At 35.1% G+C, this 21,573-nt stretch overlaps 1 protein-coding gene across 2 annotated transcripts; it reads right to left on the reverse strand.

Moving 5' to 3' along the window:
- Positions 1–1,354: 1,354 nt before the first annotated feature.
- On the reverse strand, positions 1,355–19,918 carry Smp_055130.1 (putative zinc finger protein; the record flags this gene model as incomplete). 2 transcript variants are annotated; one of them, XM_018797282.1, is made up of 10 exons in its annotated part: positions 1,355–1,678; positions 4,531–4,604; positions 8,384–8,651; positions 13,687–13,793; positions 16,183–16,308; positions 16,340–16,403; positions 16,434–16,571; positions 16,607–16,671; positions 16,714–16,797; positions 19,863–19,918. In XM_018797282.1, 9 exons carry the CDS (start codon positions 16,730–16,732, stop codon positions 1,646–1,648), a joined length of 894 nt encoding a protein of 297 aa, XP_018652339.1. In that variant the 3' UTR covers positions 1,355–1,645. The 2 variants fall into 2 exon arrangements, with proteins under 2 accessions (XP_018652339.1, XP_018652340.1); XM_018797283.1 differs by lacking the exons at positions 1,355–1,678; positions 4,531–4,604; positions 19,863–19,918 and having other exon boundaries at positions 8,150–8,651; positions 16,714–16,732.
- Between the last annotated feature and the right edge of the window lie 1,655 nt (positions 19,919–21,573).

Raw genomic sequence — 21,573 nt, forward strand, 5'->3', positions numbered from 1 at the left:
AGCGTAGCGAGTAGGCATGTTTGCCTTCGTCTATTTTAATGTTTGTCTGAGTAAACGAATGCCTGAAATAAACTCATCTAACTCGACTCGTATTTGGCTATATATTACAGCCGTTGGCACTAACGGGGTTAACCTAGGTGTGATATACGGGAGATTTACGTTCAGGACATATTTATTTATTCATATCAATCGTAGTCAGATACTGGACCGAAAAGCCTTAAGGAAGTGTTATCTTGAACGTCAACAAAAAATAAACAGCTATTTCGGATACGAAACTATATCAAGATTCTTGATGTTTCCGTAAACTGAGAAGTGCTAGCTGAACAATGAAGAAACTACGTAACTAGGTATCAATAAATGCATCGTATCCCGGAAAACTAGCATGACCGAAGGATATACCTAGTCGAGATCATAAACCTATCCCCACAGCATGATCACTCTCCAAGCCAGACGCTCAATATACTTCTAAGATTTTTAGTTAATTGATAGTTGCACAGGAATTGTGATTAAAGCTGATCCTTGGTTCTTCCTAACAGTAGCCTCGTTAGAGTGAACCAATCTAATTGAGATCACAATGGTTCAGTTGAGGGTTTGGAATAAGATTGGCAAAGATTTGAAAACGATTATGAGAATGCCGTAGAAATCATAGATATGATCAAGCTAAGTAAGAGGCAGATAAATTTCGATACGAGGTTGGCTAAACAACGTGTCATTAACTTCGAAGAAGTTATGAAAAAGCTGCATCAACCCTTATATTCTCGCTTTTCATAGTTTATTTACATTCTTCATTCATAGTAGTAAAAATCTATAAGTTCATCGTTTTCACCTAAGATCCTCTTCTAGTCAGCTCCAAAATCACTATTGCAGGGTCACATTGCGAAATGTTACGAAAAATACTACTATTACTTATTTTTTATGATTCTTTCTTTTGATTTTATATATTCAGTCTTAACTAGTAAATTACATCAATACTTTTCATATGTAACATAGATGATACTTAACTATTCGTTTGTTTTTATTGAAAATTATTGGTATTCCTAAGTGTACAATTGTGTAAGCAACATAGTTGTATTACATTGAATTCTTCTTTATACTAACATAATCTACCAACATTAAAACAGTACAAAAATATCAACTTCATGAAAAAAAAACATTTATAACTATCTCTTCATTTGATAAATCACATTTCGAGCCAAATACAAAAAACAAACAAACAAAAATCAATAAAAGCTGTATCAGACTTGTATAATTTTATACTGAAAAATCATTTTTTTTTTCCTCTAGATCAATCACCAATAAAAACAAGAAAACTTTGCATGATAAAAATTTGTCAATATACAAAACAATAAAAAGAAATAAGCATACAAATTATAATGAGGAGAGTGTATATTATTAAAATATTGAATAAAAAAGAGATCGATAAGTGAGGAGTAATCTGAGAAGAAGACAACAAGAAAAAAACCAACGAGATAATAACGCATGATAAAACTTGATTAAATACTTAGTAGTTTGACATTCTATAGAATTGGAAGTAAAGGGAAGAATATTGAGGTTCCATACTTTTGAATCAGGTAAATATATATTCGTTTTTGTTTCAGATTATTTTGATATATTTAAATATACAGTATTGCCTAGATATATAAAATCAACTATGAATGAATTTGTCAACTTTTTCATCCTAAAAACAAATAAAAAAATGTTCTAATTTATCATTCAAGTCATAAATTAAAATGGAATTATCAGAAGGGGTTTTGTGGAGATTTAGTATTTTCATAGTTGAAAGCATGAGTCAATTGAAGGTAGGCCACTATGGAAAACCTGGAAGTACTGGACGGCTGTTTCGTCCTACTTTGGGACTCCTCAGCAGTGCGCATCCACGATCCCGCACTCGCAAGATTCGAACCCAGGACCTACCAGTCTCGAGCCAGAGCCCTTAACCGATAGACCACTGAGCCGGCATCCAACGGTGTTAATGTCTAACTTCAACTGATCCACGAAGTTGAGCAACCGTTCACCGATCGTCTTCAGTCAGTTGATATCTCACGACAGATGTGGTTTAAACTCCACTGGTCGACCAGTGCTTCCAGGTTTTCCATGGTGGTCTAGCTTCAATTGACTCACACTTTCAACTATAAAATGGAATTGTTAACATAATCAGAAATTATTTGGAAGAAAGAGGATTAATACTAATCCTGTTGCTACGTTGCATAATATATAAAAGAGAAGAAAGAACTGACAAAATATTTTGATGAATGGTCAGTAATATAGTAGTAGTAGTTCTGAAGAAGCTATTGTTCCTAAAGTTACAATTCTTAAATGATGCTACGGAAGAAATCGTGACACAGAGATTAAGAAAGGCAGTATAGAAAACATTTAATGCAGCTCGACTGAGTACCGTCTTCTACAACCGCCACACAATAAGAACGGTTAATAAAGACAGATTGCCTGAATTCGCCACATTTATGTGTATTTACCATTCAACTGCTCCTATGGAACCAGTTATATAGGACGTACAATTGGGCAAGTTCATCAACGAATAACAGAACATCATCCATCGTGGTTGAGCAAATGACAGGTAATAGTGATTAAGAGTTCCATTCTCGCTCACTTGGTGGACACAGGTTATCAAGTTGAACTGAATAAAGCTTTTAAGGTTATCTACCATATTCCATCAAATTTGCCACATGGTTTACGAGCTCGTCTATTGCACATAGCTGAAGCCATCGCAATTCATATTCACAAACCGAACCTTTGTATCCAAAAGAAGTTTGTACAACCACTCTCGCTAACTTGGCCATCGGTATAGCGAAGTTTGTAGCATAATTTCGGTAAACAATTATCTTATTCCTTCCATTTTTGTATTTTACTTATTCTCTACATTCGTCTCTTGATTCTTACATAACTACTATATACTGACCATTCATCAAAATATGTTGTTAGTTCTTTCTTCCCTTTTTTATATATTATGCAACGTAGCAACAGCTTGATTTTCGAATAATTACTTTGATTAGTATTAATCCTCTTTCTTCCAAATAATTAATGTTAGTTTATAATCGATATGTCATTATATAATCATTACGTAACGTATCTAGTCCATGAGTGTTATTTCATAATAAGAAATGATTAATTGGATTAACTGTGATTAGTTATCATAACCATGAAGGTAATTTATGAATAAATAACAAAGAAAAGTTTTGTTACTTGGTTAAGACTTTGTATCATGATTTCAACTGATAGGTGATAAAAATCTGGAAGGTCGAAATACCATTGGCAAACGCTTACGCTCATGAAGACAAAATATAGATGGGTACTATATGAAGTTACCAATCAGTTTGATTCAGTGTACAAGCACAATACAAGGCTGGAATTGGTGCTAGTTTAGATCAATATACAGAAGTAAACAATCAAAAGGGCACTCAGTAAATTAACCTAATCGGTTGCCTACATTTCAAAACACTTAGATTGTTGAGGAAACAATCGTAAGACCAACTCAGCTAATCTGACAATAATACCGTACCAGCAACGCTAACACCAAACATGAAGTGTTGAAGATAAACGTTGGAGTTCTTAAGGCAGTGACACGCAAATCATGTTTTGATAACTCTAAGGGAAAATTTTACATACACTAGATACAGGCCATACAAAAACGTGACATCAGTCCATGTTGTAGATAAAGAATACTTTTCGTTGGAATCCTGGCGATTATCTTGAGCAGTAAATTTAGATGTTGCACCAAAATCAGTCATGGTAGGACAGATCCATTCACTTTTGCTCACCCTTACATTATGAAGTCAAATTATTTTATAAATTTTACTGGATGAGTTTATTCTCTCTTATTGAACCACAATACTACATGATCAATCACTTTGAGCTAAAACTGATACTACAACTTCTCCTACTACATTGGTATTTATCTTGACTGACTATCTTGGTGTGATATCGCAAGTTGGCCAGATGTACACATGTGACAGGTACCATGTAGCTTATGACTGACTAATTGACTACAGAGTATATAGATCAATGTCGAATGAATGGTTTGAAATTGAACTACTGTTACCTGGACATTCATGTTGAATGATACAAACAACTTTAAGAAAAAAAAACACTTTTCCAAAATTATAGGATAAGTTAATTTTGTGAAAGTGCATTGAAAATAGATCATAGAAATCCAGGATGTATCTGTGTCACTGTGAGTAATTCTGAAGCCATATCACCGAATATTTCCAACCACTGGTCACGATAATTGCGTGGACCTCAATCAGCTGGTCTGTACCAATTAACATAACTTAGATAAACATAGACTGAATTTAAGTTTTGGTTCTGGACGTCACTAGTTCTCTCTTTAAACCTACTTTTACAACAGCCAACATCAATTCATAAGGTTCGGTTTTTTGAAGTCATAGTCATACCAAATAGTATGGTTTACAGTTGAGCATATGATCCGGTTTCTTGACTACCGTGTCACATTAATTTTTTTGTTTACAGATAGATAATGTTTACATTTTGGTGATATGAATAATTGGAGCTTACCTCAGTGGTATCTGAATCTGTATCACTTTCAGTATTTAATTCATCATTAATCATATTTACATCACCAAGATAGGCTGAAATTGCAGTAGACAAGATAAAGAAATCAATCGATCAAGTATTAAATTAAGGAGAAAAACTTCATGAGATTGGTTCCCTTTTATGAAACATAAACGAAACAAGAATGGTATTGTTTGTAGAATAAAATGAATTCAGTGTTGGTTTGTTGCTTTCTCTCCAGCTACATATAAGCTAGTAAGTCTAATCGGTAAGCACAAAATATACAACTGAAAAATGTTGAGATGTTAACGGCAAATTTTAATAAATTATGTATAGAAGGAAATGAAAGATTTCTCAAAAAAATATGTTTCCATATTACTAATGGACTTTTTCAGGTTTTTTTATGGGCTATTATGGCTTCCATCTACAAACCATTCTGTAAGGAGATTTATCCATGTAGCTCGCTAAATGTTTTCCTTGTGACCCTTTATAAAGGTGTTAATGGTTCCTTAGTCGGCTCTGTACCGTTTCAGAGTTATTTGTGTGGACCCCAGTTGTCGGGTCAACATAGGCTTGTGTGCTATAGTGGTTTCTGAGAATATCCAAACCATCTATGATATGTCTTGTACGGTTGAACGCTTTTTTCGGATCCTAGCTATTCGGATAACCCCAGGCTAGCACTACTCAGCGACTTGAAAGACCAGAGAGAAGACACGAGTATCAGAGAAGCACTTTACTACAAGGTTCAATTATGTACAGAAAAACAGGGGTTTTATAGTAATTAAAAGACCTTGAGATCCCATAGTAACAGTATGTTAACAGCCAATCAGGACCTTGTTATTTTAGTAGCATTTTAGTAGCATAGCTTCTAACTAATCGCTGATTGGTTGGTCTCTTTATGAGCCTCTCTAGAGTTTATTGTAAGCCGACCTAACAATCTAAGATACTTGTGCTTTCTCCGGTCATCAGTGTAGATAGTGGTGTTATATTGGATATATTTCTAAATAGATGGGACGAGCATTTATGCTAATTTATTCGGCATTTTCTCAAATATCCTTTTAACTCTATCCAATATGCTTAAAGCCTACTACATTTAGATAGGTCTACTACTTAACCAGTTCACTTTTATTTCCCTCCATCTACTGCATATATGCTTGAGTAATACTGTTCCATAGATTTCTAGTAATCTACCAACTTCGCTGAAAGTCACCTCCATTCGCATTATTGATTTAAAAAAACAACATTCTCGATGTATTTGTGCTACTGTATACCAGGTACTTCTGAAAAATCTATCATAGCTCGTGCAACCGACATTGGGTTCCTGAGGCACAATACATCACTAACACAACATAATTTGCTTTATTGTCAGCTTATAATAGATGGAGAAAGATCCATTTCTTACTAGCTTTTTATACAATATCCATCGCAACGAAATACCAGGCGTTTCTACAAGTACATCATCATCTCGTCTTCACAATCATACATGATTGTTTTCCATAACAATCTAAAGTATTTTAAGTCATTATTTAATCGATGGTAAATATCATTCTTCCCTAAGGTTAGATAAACATTACGATTGATTGATATATGTGCTGTGATGCTGAAGAGGTTTTCTAGTTCTTCACTGATTCGGCTTTATATTTTAGATCTACCGTTTAGTAACTTCCCACTAAATTACTTAGAGTGCTAGTTCTAGAATTGTCTAAAGTAACTTTTCTTATTAAGTAATATAATAAGAATATAGAGGATTTAAAAAGAAAAAGACGTGTAAATTAGACTTATCAGGTTGTAAGCCCCCAAATGCCGTGGTACGGCCGAGAGTGGGGAGAGTCTGCTCTCCCTCTCGAAATGCTCTCATATGGCCACGCGAATATATAGCCTCTGCCAGGGAAGTCCCACTCACTGCCGCCTCGTGGCGGGGATGTTGTTCACAAAAGTGAGAGGACGAAAAGCGAATGTCCGGCGCTTTAACCGGGTTGATGGATGTGGAGGATCCACCTAGGGGAGTTGGAAAACCCTGATTCCAAACCAACGGTGCACATGGGCTCCAGGATCCTGAAGGAACGAATGGCGTATGAACCAACTGTTGGTCACCGGCTACCATGGGACTGCATCTCCTTACGATGCTCCACTGCCTTGTGGACTAGACCTTTAGGTCAAAGGCTCCGGGTGTGGCCCCCTAAGAAAACCACCTGATTCAGTCTGGGCACCTGGGCAGTATCACAGCCCTCACACAAATCGAATGAGATTTGTGAGGCGCATATTTATCTGGTGCTTCCTTGTACCAATATTTATGTGTTTAAATAAATAAATAAATAATATCAGGTTGTAATTACAATTAATTGAAGAGAAAACAAGTCAGAAATGATTGGTTCTCTTTTGTTACCAAGGCAGGTGGAAGTTAATCACTGACTATTTTTAAATACACAGGTTAGAGGTTTAAGTTAAAGCCAATTAAAAACTTATGTTTATTACGTTAAGAATAATCGTCTTCTGATTAAGCAGAGATGGATGGTGGATAGCATTGGAATCCAGGATGCGCGTTTTGTTCTAGTTGGGACTCGTCAGCTGGATGCACCTACATCCTAAAGTTGATTTTTACTCCAGGGTTCTATTACTAGCTTATAATGCTTGTGATTTAAGGTAATATCGAGGCAATCTGCACAGGATGCACATATGCCAATAAAATATTGATCAATTGCAGTCCTAAACATCAATGGAAACGTTTAATACACCAATACGAAAATGAATTACGTCGTCTGACTAGTAATTTTCTTTTTTATTCCCAAGTCTATCACGGTTAGTAATGTGAACAGACTAGTTGTATTGGATTTTTAACTTCTCCCAGGGAATAGCAAAAGCTATCTTGCCAAGAGTTGCTTTCTTTCTTCGTGGAACAATTACTGTTGAAGCATTGTTATCGTATAACAAGACCGTCCTATTGGAAGCGAATAAATGTGGAATTTCTTTCCAGTCTGTAATCAGCTACGAGTAACATACTTCAGAAATACAACCACAAAAGTTTACTTCCAAGATTAGTTTAGTTACAAAATTTATAAAACACTTACCAGTAAATTTGCAGTTCTATAAGATTTTAGGAAGGTATTAATATTAGTAGTAATTTAAGTGCTTAACTAATAAGACTAGGAAGGAACATAAATATATCGGATTTTGAATTTTACCACATTATGGGGTAGGATTTTTATGATTTGATGGATAAATTTTCGATTATTAAAATAAAGTAAAAGAGTGCTAATCGACTAAATGATATGCAGTGATACGAAGGGGCCTAGTGAAGTTGACCCTTAATTCATATGGCGTCAGAAGACAAGACAGCTGTGCAGTAGAATGTAAATGAGAAGCTATTATTAGCTAACCGAATCAAGAATATGTGTACAGCTAATACATAAATATCGACGCAAATCCCTCAGAGAGTGAAGCCATATGTTCGACCAATAGCATGCACCCGCTAGCATCTCTTAATTCTTATCTGACCTATGTTTGATTGACCCAGTGTATCAAATTAAATAACACGCTTGTATACAAAATATCAACGAGAAAATCATTATGAATAAGTGTTGTAGGAGATTGAAGAAAATCAGATTTATAGATCCCTCTAAAATCAATTTACAGCTTGGTCACCATATTACACTGGGGGTTGATTCTGAAAAGTATTGATTAAATAAAAGTAACTTGGACAGTGTTCAACATCTTGGTAAGTTTTATTAGGGACATGGACTAACACGCAAGCAGACACTTAAAGTTTCATTGATTAGTGCACAAATGAACACAGTAAATACATACATAAGTATATAAATAGAAGAATTTAGCCGTCATTATCATTGAGACAACTTACTTGGTGTAATTATACAATTGTCAGTCGTTTCATTGGTGACACCGACTTTATTATTAGTCACACAAGTAGTAACACTAGATAGACTGTTCTCTTTTTCACACTGATATTGTTGTTGATTATTACGAATGAGTGAGTTGTTTTTCTCAGTCGATAAATCAGTATGACATACTGAACAAACACGTACACGTGATGAACCTTGATAGGGAAGTATCCAACGATAAGTAGAACATTTATCACAAACAACTTTGCCACAATGTCGACAATGATGCTAAAATAACAGGAAAAATGGATATGAAAGAAAAACCGATAATAATAATAAAAATAAGTGCAACTAAGTAATCCAAATGTACAGTTTTTTCAGCTCCACATTTGAGCCTTGAATTTTTAAAGCGAGAGCTACTAATACTATTTGCGTAATGTAACTTATTTGCCAAGAACAGGTTTGTTTACTTAGTTTTCAGCCACATAGCTTGTGTTAGAACTAGTGATACGAATAATCGATAACTGAGTAATGAACAGAGTCATATTTGTAAAGTATTTTTAATGTTGATACAATTGAATCGACCAAGTTGCATTTCTGCTACTAGTCTAAGGGACTTGGCATCACACACATTGTGTTGAGATGTAAGGTGGTAGTTGGAAGTGGTCGACAGGAAACTTTGAACCTAAGTTTCGAGTAAGTTACTACTACCCAGTGTCTCAAACCAAAGTGAGTGTAGTAGGAAACAAGCTTGAGATTAAAAGATTGAAATGTCGGCGCTTTAATCATTAAACCCGTGGTTCATTGTTACTAATATGACAATTAGCTAATAAAGTAAAGCCTTTCTGGAGACCGCACAGTACAGGGACGAGCTTAGAACAACTGCAATGAGTTTCCAGCTAGTTCTTGATCAATTAAAAAAACACTTTGTAAGTGCATGGTTTATGTGAAAGATACCAATAATATTACAAAGTGTATGCAGATTTTGCATATTTAGTGGGTCTATTCAAGTCTGCTACAGGTAACTCTCCGTAAATTGAAGGAACAATGACAAATAAATACGTCATTATAGACGTAGATTATCTGTCTTTTGGATAGTTCTAAAGACCCACACAGATTTTTAAGAGATTCCACTTTGTTCCCAGTGAGGGTTAGATATTTATGGTACGGATATAGGGTTTAGAGTTGCAACTTTCATCACAAAATGATTATCAGCCAATAACGAGAACACTTTCTGTAGCCAAGCAGATGGATGAATTTCGTACAAAAATACAAGAGGCGTTTTTTGATCTAGTGTCAATAGGTTAAGGTTTGTTTCAGGATTAAAGTTTTAGGGTTAGAATTTAAAAGCAGTGTCTAATCGCCTGTTATATACAACCTATGGAGAAAGATATTGAGTATATGAGACATTTAACACCATCATTTTACTGTGTGGTAGCGGAAAGTAATTTTTTATCGATTTAAAGGTCTTGAGTGCTATACAAAGGTACTTATAATCTTTGTTATACGTGGTATTTGAATTTCGCACCAAAACCCGAAAGTTGAGTTCTTGATTATGGTGAGCTTGATCCCATACTATATGGCACTACCTTTCTAACCAATAAAAACCAATTCGATTCGTTACACATCATGCAGAAACAAACACGTTGCTAGGGATTTAGATCGTACTTTTCATTGTATACAAGTAGAAAAATACATATTATAAGTGAGCAGCTCCTCACATAGATGATTAATGTTATTCAATATTCACAAAAATAGAGCTAGTCTTCTGACACTAATCTTCCATTTATAAAATTATTTCTGTGATTTCTTCAGTTATCTCTTCTAGAATATTCGTATAACTGTGTGAGTGATTCTTTTGACTCTTCAACGTAAATAGTTTTAAAAACCTACATTCATTTCAACTTGAACAATTTAATCAATAATTTTGTGATATAAAATATTCTACACTCATGTTATGTAGACGAAAGTACATGGTGATTGATCGATATTTCCAGACAGACAATAGATAGACAGATATCTGATTCTACTATTTTATTTTGCTACCGTAGAATATACGTGATAGTCTCGTAAAGTGTTCTTGATCTAAACTGGCTTAACGTGTGAGTGATAGGATGCTTGATTGGGCATCTAGTACAGGGTGTGAAGATCTCATATCTGATGGAATCGTTCCATTGGTCGACCTAAGAAAGAGAGTGCCTCATTTATGTAATCGGGAAGACTTAACTTTATTACGCCGTTTTTCTTTGTTTTTATAATTAATGTAGCAATAATTTTCAGGTTATGAGCAATTGAAGTAAATTCACGAAATAAATAAGATTACGTAATAACTCTGTTAAAATTCTTGTTCTTGCTTTACCAAGGCATATACGACGAGTTTTTTCCCCCAGTTTTATTTATTAGTTATTTAAACACATAAATATTGGTACAAATGGGCACCAGATATATATGCGCCACACAAATCTCATTTGATTTGTGTGAGGGCTGTGATACTGCCCAGGTTCCCAAACGGAAGCAGGTGGTTTTCATAAGGGATTACACCCGGAGCCTTTGACCTAAAGGTCTGATCCATGGTAGCTGGTGACCAACGATTGATTCATACGCCATTCCTCCTTAAGGATACTGGAGCTCATGTGCACCGTTGGTTTGGAATCAGAGTTTTCCAACTCCCCTAGGTGGACCCTCCATGTCCATCAACCCGGTTAAAGCGCTGGACATTCGCTTTTCATCCTCTCAATTTCGTAAACAACACCGCGGCCACGAGGCGGCAGTGAGTAGGACTTCCCTGGCAGAGGCTATATACGCGTGGCCATGTGAGAGCATTTCGAGAGAGAGAGAGAGAGAGAGAGAGAGAGGGAGAGCGGACTCTCCCCACTCTCGACCGTACCAGGGTATTTGCAGGCATTTACAGAATATATTATGACTATATATATAAGTTACCTCTGAACACGTTCACTGACCCGAAAACAATACTGACACAGTAACAATTTACACAAAATAAACATTAAAATTTCATCCATAATAAAAAAATCATTATATTTAATAGGCTTTCTCATATGATGATCAATTCAAGAAAACGATACAACTAAATAAACACGGTGTTATTTTAGACTAATAGTTTACGTTGAACTATGTTAGTACTTAGAAAAGGTATGATTTCAATTATTATGGTATCGTAATTGCATGTGACCACAGTATAAACTTCCGATGTAAACATTCCATAACAGCACTAAATTAAATAATAAAATTTCATCAAATGAAGTTTTCTAAACAAAATTTCTTTTTTTTAAAAAAAAAATTGAATATGAAAGTATAGAAATCTGGTTTTAGTCGATCGTTTGTTAATTCTTATGCCTAATAAAATTTAAAATGGATTCGTTTATTATTTATCAATATTAAATTATTTTTCTATTCCTCTTGAGCTGACTCTTCTAACTGTAAGTATGGTTTTGAAGGAGGTTTCTGGTAAAGAGGAGTGACCAGAATTAAATAAATGTTCCATGATTGAGCTTTCGATTGACTCCTATAACCCTTTCGAAATCCAGGCTTGCTTTGTGAAATCAATATAGCCTGCTCCGTATGAGCAAGTAAACTGATAGACGCACGTTGATTTAGCCTAAAGAGAAAGCTTAACAGTTTACTTGCTCATGTGGAACAGATTACATTGGCCGCATAAACCGAGCTCTATCAAAATGAATATCCAACATTACTTTGCCTGCATTTTTAAAGGATTACAGAAATCAGTTAAAAGCTCAATCTTAAAAAATTCTATCTTGAAAATAATTACAAAATGCATGACAGTTAGCTAGTAAATCAACGTTTAAGAAATTCTCTCCTTACAATAACTGTTCACCTTCAATAATACAGACATTTCTATTAACCATTCACTTTTCACAAAATAAATGAAAGGTGGCTAGCAGTGGAATTAAGGACCTGTATTTCGTCCTACTTGGAACTAGTCAGCTGGATGTACGCACATATGAGAGTTGTTCATTCCGGGATTCGATTACAGTGCCTTCTGTTTCGAACGCCAAACACGTTATCCATTCATTCGTCAAAAATGGATATAAATTTCAGTTTGATTTGTAATAGTTCTTTCGGGATTGTCCCCTTTTTTGATATATTTCAATCAAAAATATCAACGTGGTACAGTGGGCCAATCAAAAGTAGTTAAACGAGAAGACCATGTTTCAATTTAAAATCTCCGGATGACAAGTACATGTTATTGACCAAGAAATGTTTTTTTTCTAAAGTGAACATTATATATATATATATATATATGAGTGCTCTTGCATCTGATTCCGTTTAGCCCACCAAAGTTCTTTTTCATCAATACAAGGTTGGGGGCTTGCACATAGGAACTTTTGTGTATCAGTATCAGTTTCGGACATCGCACGTCATAACACAACTGAGTAATACAAAACTACTACAAGTTGAATTGACCATCCATTTATAAATAAACTAAACAAACCACAAACATACAAACCTCAGCTTTACTCAACTATATTATTTTTCCCTCCATCTCTTTCCAATGTTAACCATAATTGAAGTACTTTAACATTTAGCTATAAGGTATAACCATCGAAACAAATGTTTACTAGGCGTGGAATAATATGAATTACAGGTTTATGTACTGTGTTTTAAGTTACATTTTTCGTATTGTGATTTGTGATGTACTATCCAGTTTCCGGATCGAAGAAGATGGGATGGGGTTTGAATCTCCAGCCTGTCAGTCAAAAAATGAGTATTTCAACCACTAATCGACTGTTTTACAAGTCAAATATAGCTTATTCATGAAGGAAATATATTGTTAGGTGTAGAATTCTTATCAGTAGAAGATTAATTAAGTATTCGATGCTTAAACTTAGTTGTGATAGCGACGCTGATGTGAAGAAAACTTCTGGGTAGTAAGGTTGGGGTTTTACACGTAAACACATAAACTTATTTCTAGAACTTTAGTATTGATAACAGAATGGGGTGACCATGAAAAACGGGAAAATGTCAGACAAAGTGTTGTTGGTTAAATAATTGTCTACGTAATTTAAAGTTTGACAGTACTTTAAAATTTGACGAGTTGATTATTTGAGAGCACGAAACAGTATGTGGACTTTCTACGCTTCTTTCTTAATTACCTCAAGTTTTCTTTAATTTTGTACTCAGGTTGACAATCACGTCGTGTCAAATCTATGAGCTATGCAGGAAGAAGTCTATACTTTCAGCAAATTCGATGCATGTTCATCACGTCGTGTATCAAACGCTAAAGCAATGTATATAAATAGCCAGGAATAATTAGAACAAATTTAAAATACTTTAAACAACTTACTCTTCGATGAACAAGATTGAATTCAGTAGTACCACATACCATACAGTGAGATGCTTCTGAGTCTGGAATCCATATTGGAGATTTTTTAACTGAATCGTATTGCATACCTTCATTAAGGTTAGAAATTTATGAATGGATTCATCAAATAAAACAGATAAAAAGAATTAATTAGTCAGACTCAAATGTACTGTCATTGTGTAATAACTTATCACAGATGTAGCAACTAAATACGATCTCGTAATGAACTTGTCCATTTATTTATTGTTTAATAAGATATGATTGAAAATGGAGTAAAAGAAGCATATTTCACTGTATCTTGTGAATTGGTCATACTTAAATTCTCTGGCTGATTTCCTTTCTTTAACAGAGATCTAACCACTAATTTGTAATAGACCCTTCTTTAACAAGTATTATATGTTACTTAATGACTTATTAACTTCGAGATAAAACTTCGGAGAATGTAAACAATCGAATATGCACTCAGCTAGTCAGTTAGACAGCGGAGAATCTGGTATATGTGTATATCAATTCAAGTTGCCATACCTCATTAGTACAGCGAGATAAGATTGTCGGTATAAATCTAATAGCATTAGCATAAGTAGTATTAGTATTAGCGGTGATCGAAAAAATTAGGCACCGAAAATAACATTCGGGAAGGAAATATGGATTTGTCCAACAAAACAAATTTGCAAGGTAATTTAAAAATAGTGAATAGACCTATACCACTGCGAACGATTTTAAGCCATATTACCTGAAGTCTCCAACCATAGGTTACGGTAATCACACGAACCCCATTTAGGTAGTCTGCACCTACCTAAATGGCTCGGCCCAACATTCAGTGTCTTTATGGACAGATAACACGTCTTTGTTTAACCACCCTTAATTTTTTTACAACTTACCCCTACATCAGACAACATCTGACGTTTCGACTACGCCATAACTGAGTTGGTAAAAGCCAAAATGAAATGTATGATGTTGAATGTCAGCAATAGTACAAAAAAATAAAAGATAAAGAAGCTGGAGAAAATCCCAATAAGGATATTCGTCAGGAAAAATCAAATAAGGGACTTAATTAATTTTTGGGATACTAACTAAATCTCAGTGGCATTCAAAGGCATCAAACCCAAAACTTTCATGGTAGAAAACACTATTTTGCTTAGGCTTATCAATCATCATGCTTTCAAGTTGGATAGATATATGGGCTCAAAATCATTTCTTAAAATGCCAATTGCACTGCACCATGTACACGACGCAGTTTCAGCTGCCAACGTCGTACTGTGAGAATCTAGGTGTATTTGAGTAATGACCATTCACAAACGTGAAAAAATTATGTGAAACCTCTAACAGGGGCAATTTAAACCAGAAATTCTGACTTGAGTTAAATACCAGCCACTGGTAAGGATGCTAAAATGTGCTTTTGATTGAGAACCTGGTATAGTAGGATATGACTAAAAAGGCTCAAAGCATTATAATTCAAACAATTATTGCAGTTGGGGTTCTAGATATCTGAACTTCTTTATTAGTTCCCAGTTACCATCCCACTAACAGGTTTTTGATGATACAGAACATCAAAGTTGCCCCAAATAAGTTACGCTCACTTCCAATTTTAAACGACAGCAACTTTCCTTCACCCCAACTAAACCGCTGCTTATACTTTATTTGGCAATATTAACCAAATGATCATTTACATGTAAGATTAACGGGAACTAATGTTTAGCACTCATTGAAGAATATTCAAGTAAGCGTTGGGGATTTTCATAACACAAAGGAACTAATGTTGATAAGCAGAAGGGTCCTTAAAATGTTATCACTAGTCAAAAGTGCAACGAATGTAATTCACCTGTGGAAGATTTTGGAAAATATATGGATAAAGTGAAGAATTTTAAGTTCCTTAACTTTAGGAATTGGGGTTTACAACTAATGACACAAGACTTAAGGCGAGAGTTATCCGGAAATACTATTGAACGTGGTTGTTGAGGCTACATCACGAATGCTACTATGAAATGAACTAGTGAGATTGAGCTTCTCATGAGTGAAACGAAAAATATTGTAAAGGCTCAAAGTGAGGTCAAGCAACACAAACTCTTTATAAATGATGGTTTGCAAAGTGACGTTAACAGAAGCTAATAATATCGTGCTTATCCAATAGGTTACTAAAAATATATCGTTTTTAGCTAGAGCTAACGAATAAATTCCTTTAGGTAGATCTAGTTAGAGAAACATTGAATGACAATAGGTATATTATAGGGATCAACCTGATCTATCGTTCGGTCATTGAAAAAACCTAGTTTGATGTGGTTAATTACAAGAATCTCATAAATAGATCTTATTTAATCTGTCACTTTCGACACATCCTATTTGCATAAATAAACATTTGTTTGAAACTTTCTTAACATATACTGGCTTAATATCAAGTCATAAACTGGATGTAATTGTCTTAAATACCTAAACAATGTGTTGTAAAAAAGTAAATATTCTAGTTGTTATATGACTTACCAGAAGAAGCAGAGCTTGAGATACATTTCTTCAGATGAACTACCCATTGCGTTTTCTCTTCAGAAGTGCTTGCATAAACCGTGAATGACTTTCTTGGACTGAGAATTGAAAATCCATTCCGGTAGACTAAATTAGTTAGACTATAGATTTCACTTACTTCCATTGTCCACAACATTCTTAACACAGGAGTCAGCGAGGTCTATGAACTGAGGGTTACGAAGCTATGGAATTCAGAATTAAATGAAACTTACAACTTTCCTATTTACTACAATCCTTCCATAGATTAACACATCACTAAATAGGAAAAAGTGCCTCAGTTTCGGCTTTCTTCTACATATCTTTGTCAAAACACCTTCCCCAACTAACACGCGATTTGAAGTTACTAGTTTCTACAAATGAGTCTATATATTTAAACCAAACATACATTAGACGGAAACCCAAAAAGCTTTTCGACTTCGAAAATACGTTCTATATTTTGTTTTGGATCATCTTGAGTTTATGTGATATATAAAAAAGACAGTAGTAACCTACAAAATACTCCATTATCCATTGCAGGTAACCAGATTATTTGTGGTTGACAGGTATCCTGTCAGGAACTGCAGTAAGAAGTGAAGTCTTCAAGGTAAGAAACAGAAAAACTACCATGAGTGATAGTCCATTAAGATAATCTAGAAAAAACAAATGTTAAAAGTCATGTGGGAGCCGAACCGAGTCAAACAGTTCTTCCCGAAAAACCGCAAAATAAAACTAATACCAAGACAACTGATACTAAGGGGTCTGAGACTTCAAACAAAGTGGATTATTCAGATGAGGTTAAGCAATTGACGAACTAGTGAATTTCTAGAGTCAACTAAAGTTAAGTTGGGGAAGTTTTCGAGACCCAGATTTGCAAAGCAACTCGTTATATTGGAGAAATGATAATATCTTCAGACAATACCCTCATTAATGACTGTTGAAACAAGATTTCGAAAGTCTACATTGCTGGTATACATTACAATGACATATCATTTGATGAATCAGGGTTCTATGGAAGAGAATATCATGGTTCCTGCCAGATACAGAAAAGTTTAGTCTTCACCATGAAGACCGTGGAGTAGAATATAATTGGTCTAAAAACTAGTCCTCTCAGTTTCTCCCTATCAAAGAGATGAAATAAAGAAAATAGGACTTAGTGCATTTCTGGAAGCAATGAAGTTCACAGTTAAAAGTCCAATCTAAAAGCACCACCGTTCTTAAATGTCGCTAAGAGATAAGCAAAGTTGATAGGATACATGAACGTTCCAAAGTGTCGATGAATCTTCTATTCCTGTGATGCTAGAGGAAAATAACACAGAATAGAGATTCTACCAGCGGCTACACGGAAATCGCACGATCAGAGACGCATCAAAGTAAGAATATAAGTTCTAAAACTAACTTTTAATGTTGTGCTTACGTGGCAGTTTATGGTAACTCATCTTTATGTCAGACTTTAATGATAATGACTGATTTTACAACTGCCGACAGTTTGGAAGATTTGCAAAAAACTGACAGGACAATTTAGGTAGATCGGAAACAGTACAGCCACAAATTCTATTGATGAATAACTACCATAATAAGATATCCATACAAATAAAATGATCAAGATGATAGCGCGTTGGGAGCTCCATAGCACAGGCTTTGTACCTACCTCAGGGCTACAAAGACAAAGTTCAACCTTACAGAGTGTATTAATTCACTGAAGGCGGCGGCAAATCGAAAACCACCGAAACTGTACAAATAACACTTCAAATATGTGTTTAATTTGAAGCATAACTTAGCTGCTACATGCTATATGTTGATATCATAAATATTAATGATTGTTAGCCTCCTGTCATACAGTCAGTGTTACTCATTTATGAAATCCTGATCCCTGTAGTCAGCTTTGAGCCACACTTTATGTACGAGAGGTAGTGGTATTATCCCGCTGCCCAAGGCGAAGTGGGTTGAATGGTACTCAAAACTAAAGTCCAGTAGTTGGAAACCGAAACCCACTGACCACTAATCTATTGCTTCAGCATTGCGTGGCAGGCTATCTTCCGTTCATGAAAACAAACCACAACAAGAAGCCATTTACAAAAATCACAGCTTTAAAGTGATCATATCTAGCAGCATGAAAGAAAAAAAATGTCCACCCTACTTCCAACAACACTTCCTGTAGGCATATCCAATAAGTTCGATAAGTATTCCGAATGCTTAAACCGAGAGGTGGCAAACTCGGAGCACAAGAATGTGGTATGCAATTCTTTTCCCACGAAGATATTGATATCATATCAACAGGAAACTAATGATTTCGCCAATAAACTTATTTGAAAGAGTACAATCAAACCTTCCACTTACCGATGGTCGTTAAACTAAACCATCGAGGCTGTCAGGATTAAAATAATGACCATAAACTCAATATGTACAATTTATATAGCAGGGCTGGGTAGCATTGTGAGATTGCAGTGGATACTCCTATTTGGAGCTAAAATCGTCACTTTGAAACGAGAATAAAAACCCATTTCTAGTTTCGTGACGAAAAACTGACAACATCAAAGCAGATAACAAGAAAAGCTTATTCATTACAATAAAGACTCTATAAGAAACAATGTTATGGAATTTTATGAACTTCTCCTCCAGCCTGAAACAAACTTAGTTGCATCATATGATTGTTATTGGATTGAATAAAAAAATACTTTGTACCGCATGAGTGCTTGAAAACAAAGAAATTCATTTACACTATTCGACCATTGTCAAAGGACGCCAGTATATTATTCTCTCGGAACATTTGTGCGAAAGTAGGATAATTTGTAGGTGTGTATAATTCGCTAGAGGACTTACGTATAAATTGAACATCGGTCGTATGAATCTGTAGGAGAGAGTTGGCTTTAGGGAAGTTAATACTTTAAAAACCTTAAAAACCCACGAGCTGTTTAAAACTAACATACATCTTCGAACTTTACTACATTTAAGTTAAATATTTGCGTTCTTAACTACGTGTCCCAACTTTTGAATTTCCTCGAAGTTGTTTAGTTTATCCCTAAGAAATTCACATGTTATACTTCTGAAGTGTCCGAAGAACCAAAAGGCTATTTCAGATATCGGGACTTGAATACAAAACCTACACGGAGTTGTTTTCCGCCACGAAGAATAAAACGATACAGATGCTTTAGTGGGTTTTGAGTGGTTCATTACTTTTGATCTAAGGTTAGGTCATCGACATTTAAGGAAATACTCACGAGACAGACCACAAGCTAACAGCAAATATATACTTTTTTTATATCCCAACGAGTAGAAAAATCGTATTTCCAAAGTTTTCTGACTTAATGTAAAGTAATTACTTTACATTAAGTCAGAAAACTTTAAATTATTTAATTTAAATTAATTTAATTTAAATTAAATTAATTTAATTTCGGTTATTTATTTAATATGAACTGGCTTATATTAGGTCAAGGAACGTCAGAAATACTTTTCTGCTCGCTGGGACATAACAAAAACATATTCATTATAAAATCTCTATCCAACGCTCAATTCATTTGGAACTATGGTTTCAAATATGTATATAAACTCCAGCCTTGGTATTAATACCTATAGACTAGAAACTGTTCGAACTAATTATTACTACACTGCCCAGGTGAGACCTTATTTTATTAAGGACTTTTGAAAATTTAAACTATGCTCACCATCCTTGGGATTGGTGAAAAAGCAGGGAAGAAAAGTAGTCGTCTTCAAAACTTGACCGCGCTGGTTCAAGGTCAAGCCTGTCTACACGACCTTGACAACGGATTATTATTATGTATCTTAGTGACAGCTATGAAACATGGTTATTTCGAAGTTCTGAAACCCAGCTTTCCACATATTTACTTTCCAAACGTTTGCTCTGCTTATAGGCGACACGTTGTTGTTGATGTCCACATGGAAAGCTGGAACTAGGGCAGTATGGTCATTCATGCCTAAGAGTGCTGTTTGTGCGCCATCCTTGAGAAAATAAGGAGATTTTTACCGACATCTTTCAATGAAAGAGACAACTTTCTAAATGCATACCTTAGTTTTTTCCGGTTGTCCGTGTGAAAAAACCGCTTGTTTACAGAAATTCCCACTATAATTCTCCACAGCATCAACAGACTGAGCATTCAGACCACTTCTGTTGTGAATGACAAGTGTGATAGCTCGCGACTAAGACCATATGGAATTCACTAGCTTTCTCAGTGCTCAACAAGTCTGAATGTTTATTACCACTGCCTGATATTTTTAATTAAAACTTAGTTCATAAAAGCTTTTTCAAACTATATCGTCTCCGTATGAGCTAGTTAAATCCAACTGCTTTCGTTGATGTATTCCTTAGAAAACTTCATATTAATATGAATGAACTTCAAAATATCTTGATATACAAACAGATCCAAGTTGTGAGATGTTGAAGATTTGTAGCTCAGGTGGATGATTTTGATGGAGTTCTGTTCTCCGAGCTGAATGGTTTGATCTTGGAGCTTCCATCGTCTTTCTGAACGACATCATCAGCACAAACTTCAGGTAGAAGTGAAGTGTTCGGATTTCTCCACATTTGGCTCTTAGCTTGTCCTGCAGACCTCGATGTCGGTTGATTCTTGTTGATCTTAAACTTATCATTGTTTGCTTCTTTTTTTTAGTTGTATCTCCCAATGCTTTGATTTCTGGTCTAATGTTTGTTCATAATTTTTCTGATTGGTTGATAAACTGGATCGATTTCAATGTGCTTGTTGATTGCTTAATTACTTGAACGCCATGCTTCTAAAAATTCTCTGTTTGTAGAATCGCCTCTATCTGAGATCAGTACATTTCTTCAATAGAATGTATGTCCTCAGTTGTCTACATGCATTGATATAAGTGAAGATATGTCATGGCGTTTGGACGCCAACCGATGTCCATGCAGGCGAAGATGAAGAGGGCATCCGCTTTTTCCGATGTATTATTTTTCGCAGTTGGCACAACTTATTTCATAGATGATGTTCCATTTTCCTTTTTTTGCCATTTTGTCCTTTGGTTTGCATGGGATTGATTGCAAGGATTTTGTTGGTTTTTGTGTTACACTTATTCCGTAAGGTTTCAACAATCTCGTGGTTTCTGAGTGTCTTCGTCAGTATGTTCTACCAACAAGTGTATGATAAAGACGTCCAACCAAATGCCCAATATGGTGGAGAATAGCTGGGCAAAGTGGAAGAGAAATGGTGCACCTAATGACAGCTGATGCATACTACAGGACCCACGAATACCAACTCGTCATAGCGAAAACTACAAAGGATACTCATACCAGGACATTTAGAAATCTTGACAACAGCCACCGAGATACCATGCAAACGACACAGAAAACAAGGAAGAAACACCCTGAAGAAGAAACCAATCAAGATCTCAAACCCA

The sequence above is a fragment of the Schistosoma mansoni genome, chromosome 4 (assembly GCF_000237925.1).
Source record: "Schistosoma mansoni strain Puerto Rico chromosome 4, complete genome".
Taxonomy (NCBI): Eukaryota; Metazoa; Platyhelminthes; class Trematoda; order Strigeidida; family Schistosomatidae; genus Schistosoma; species Schistosoma mansoni.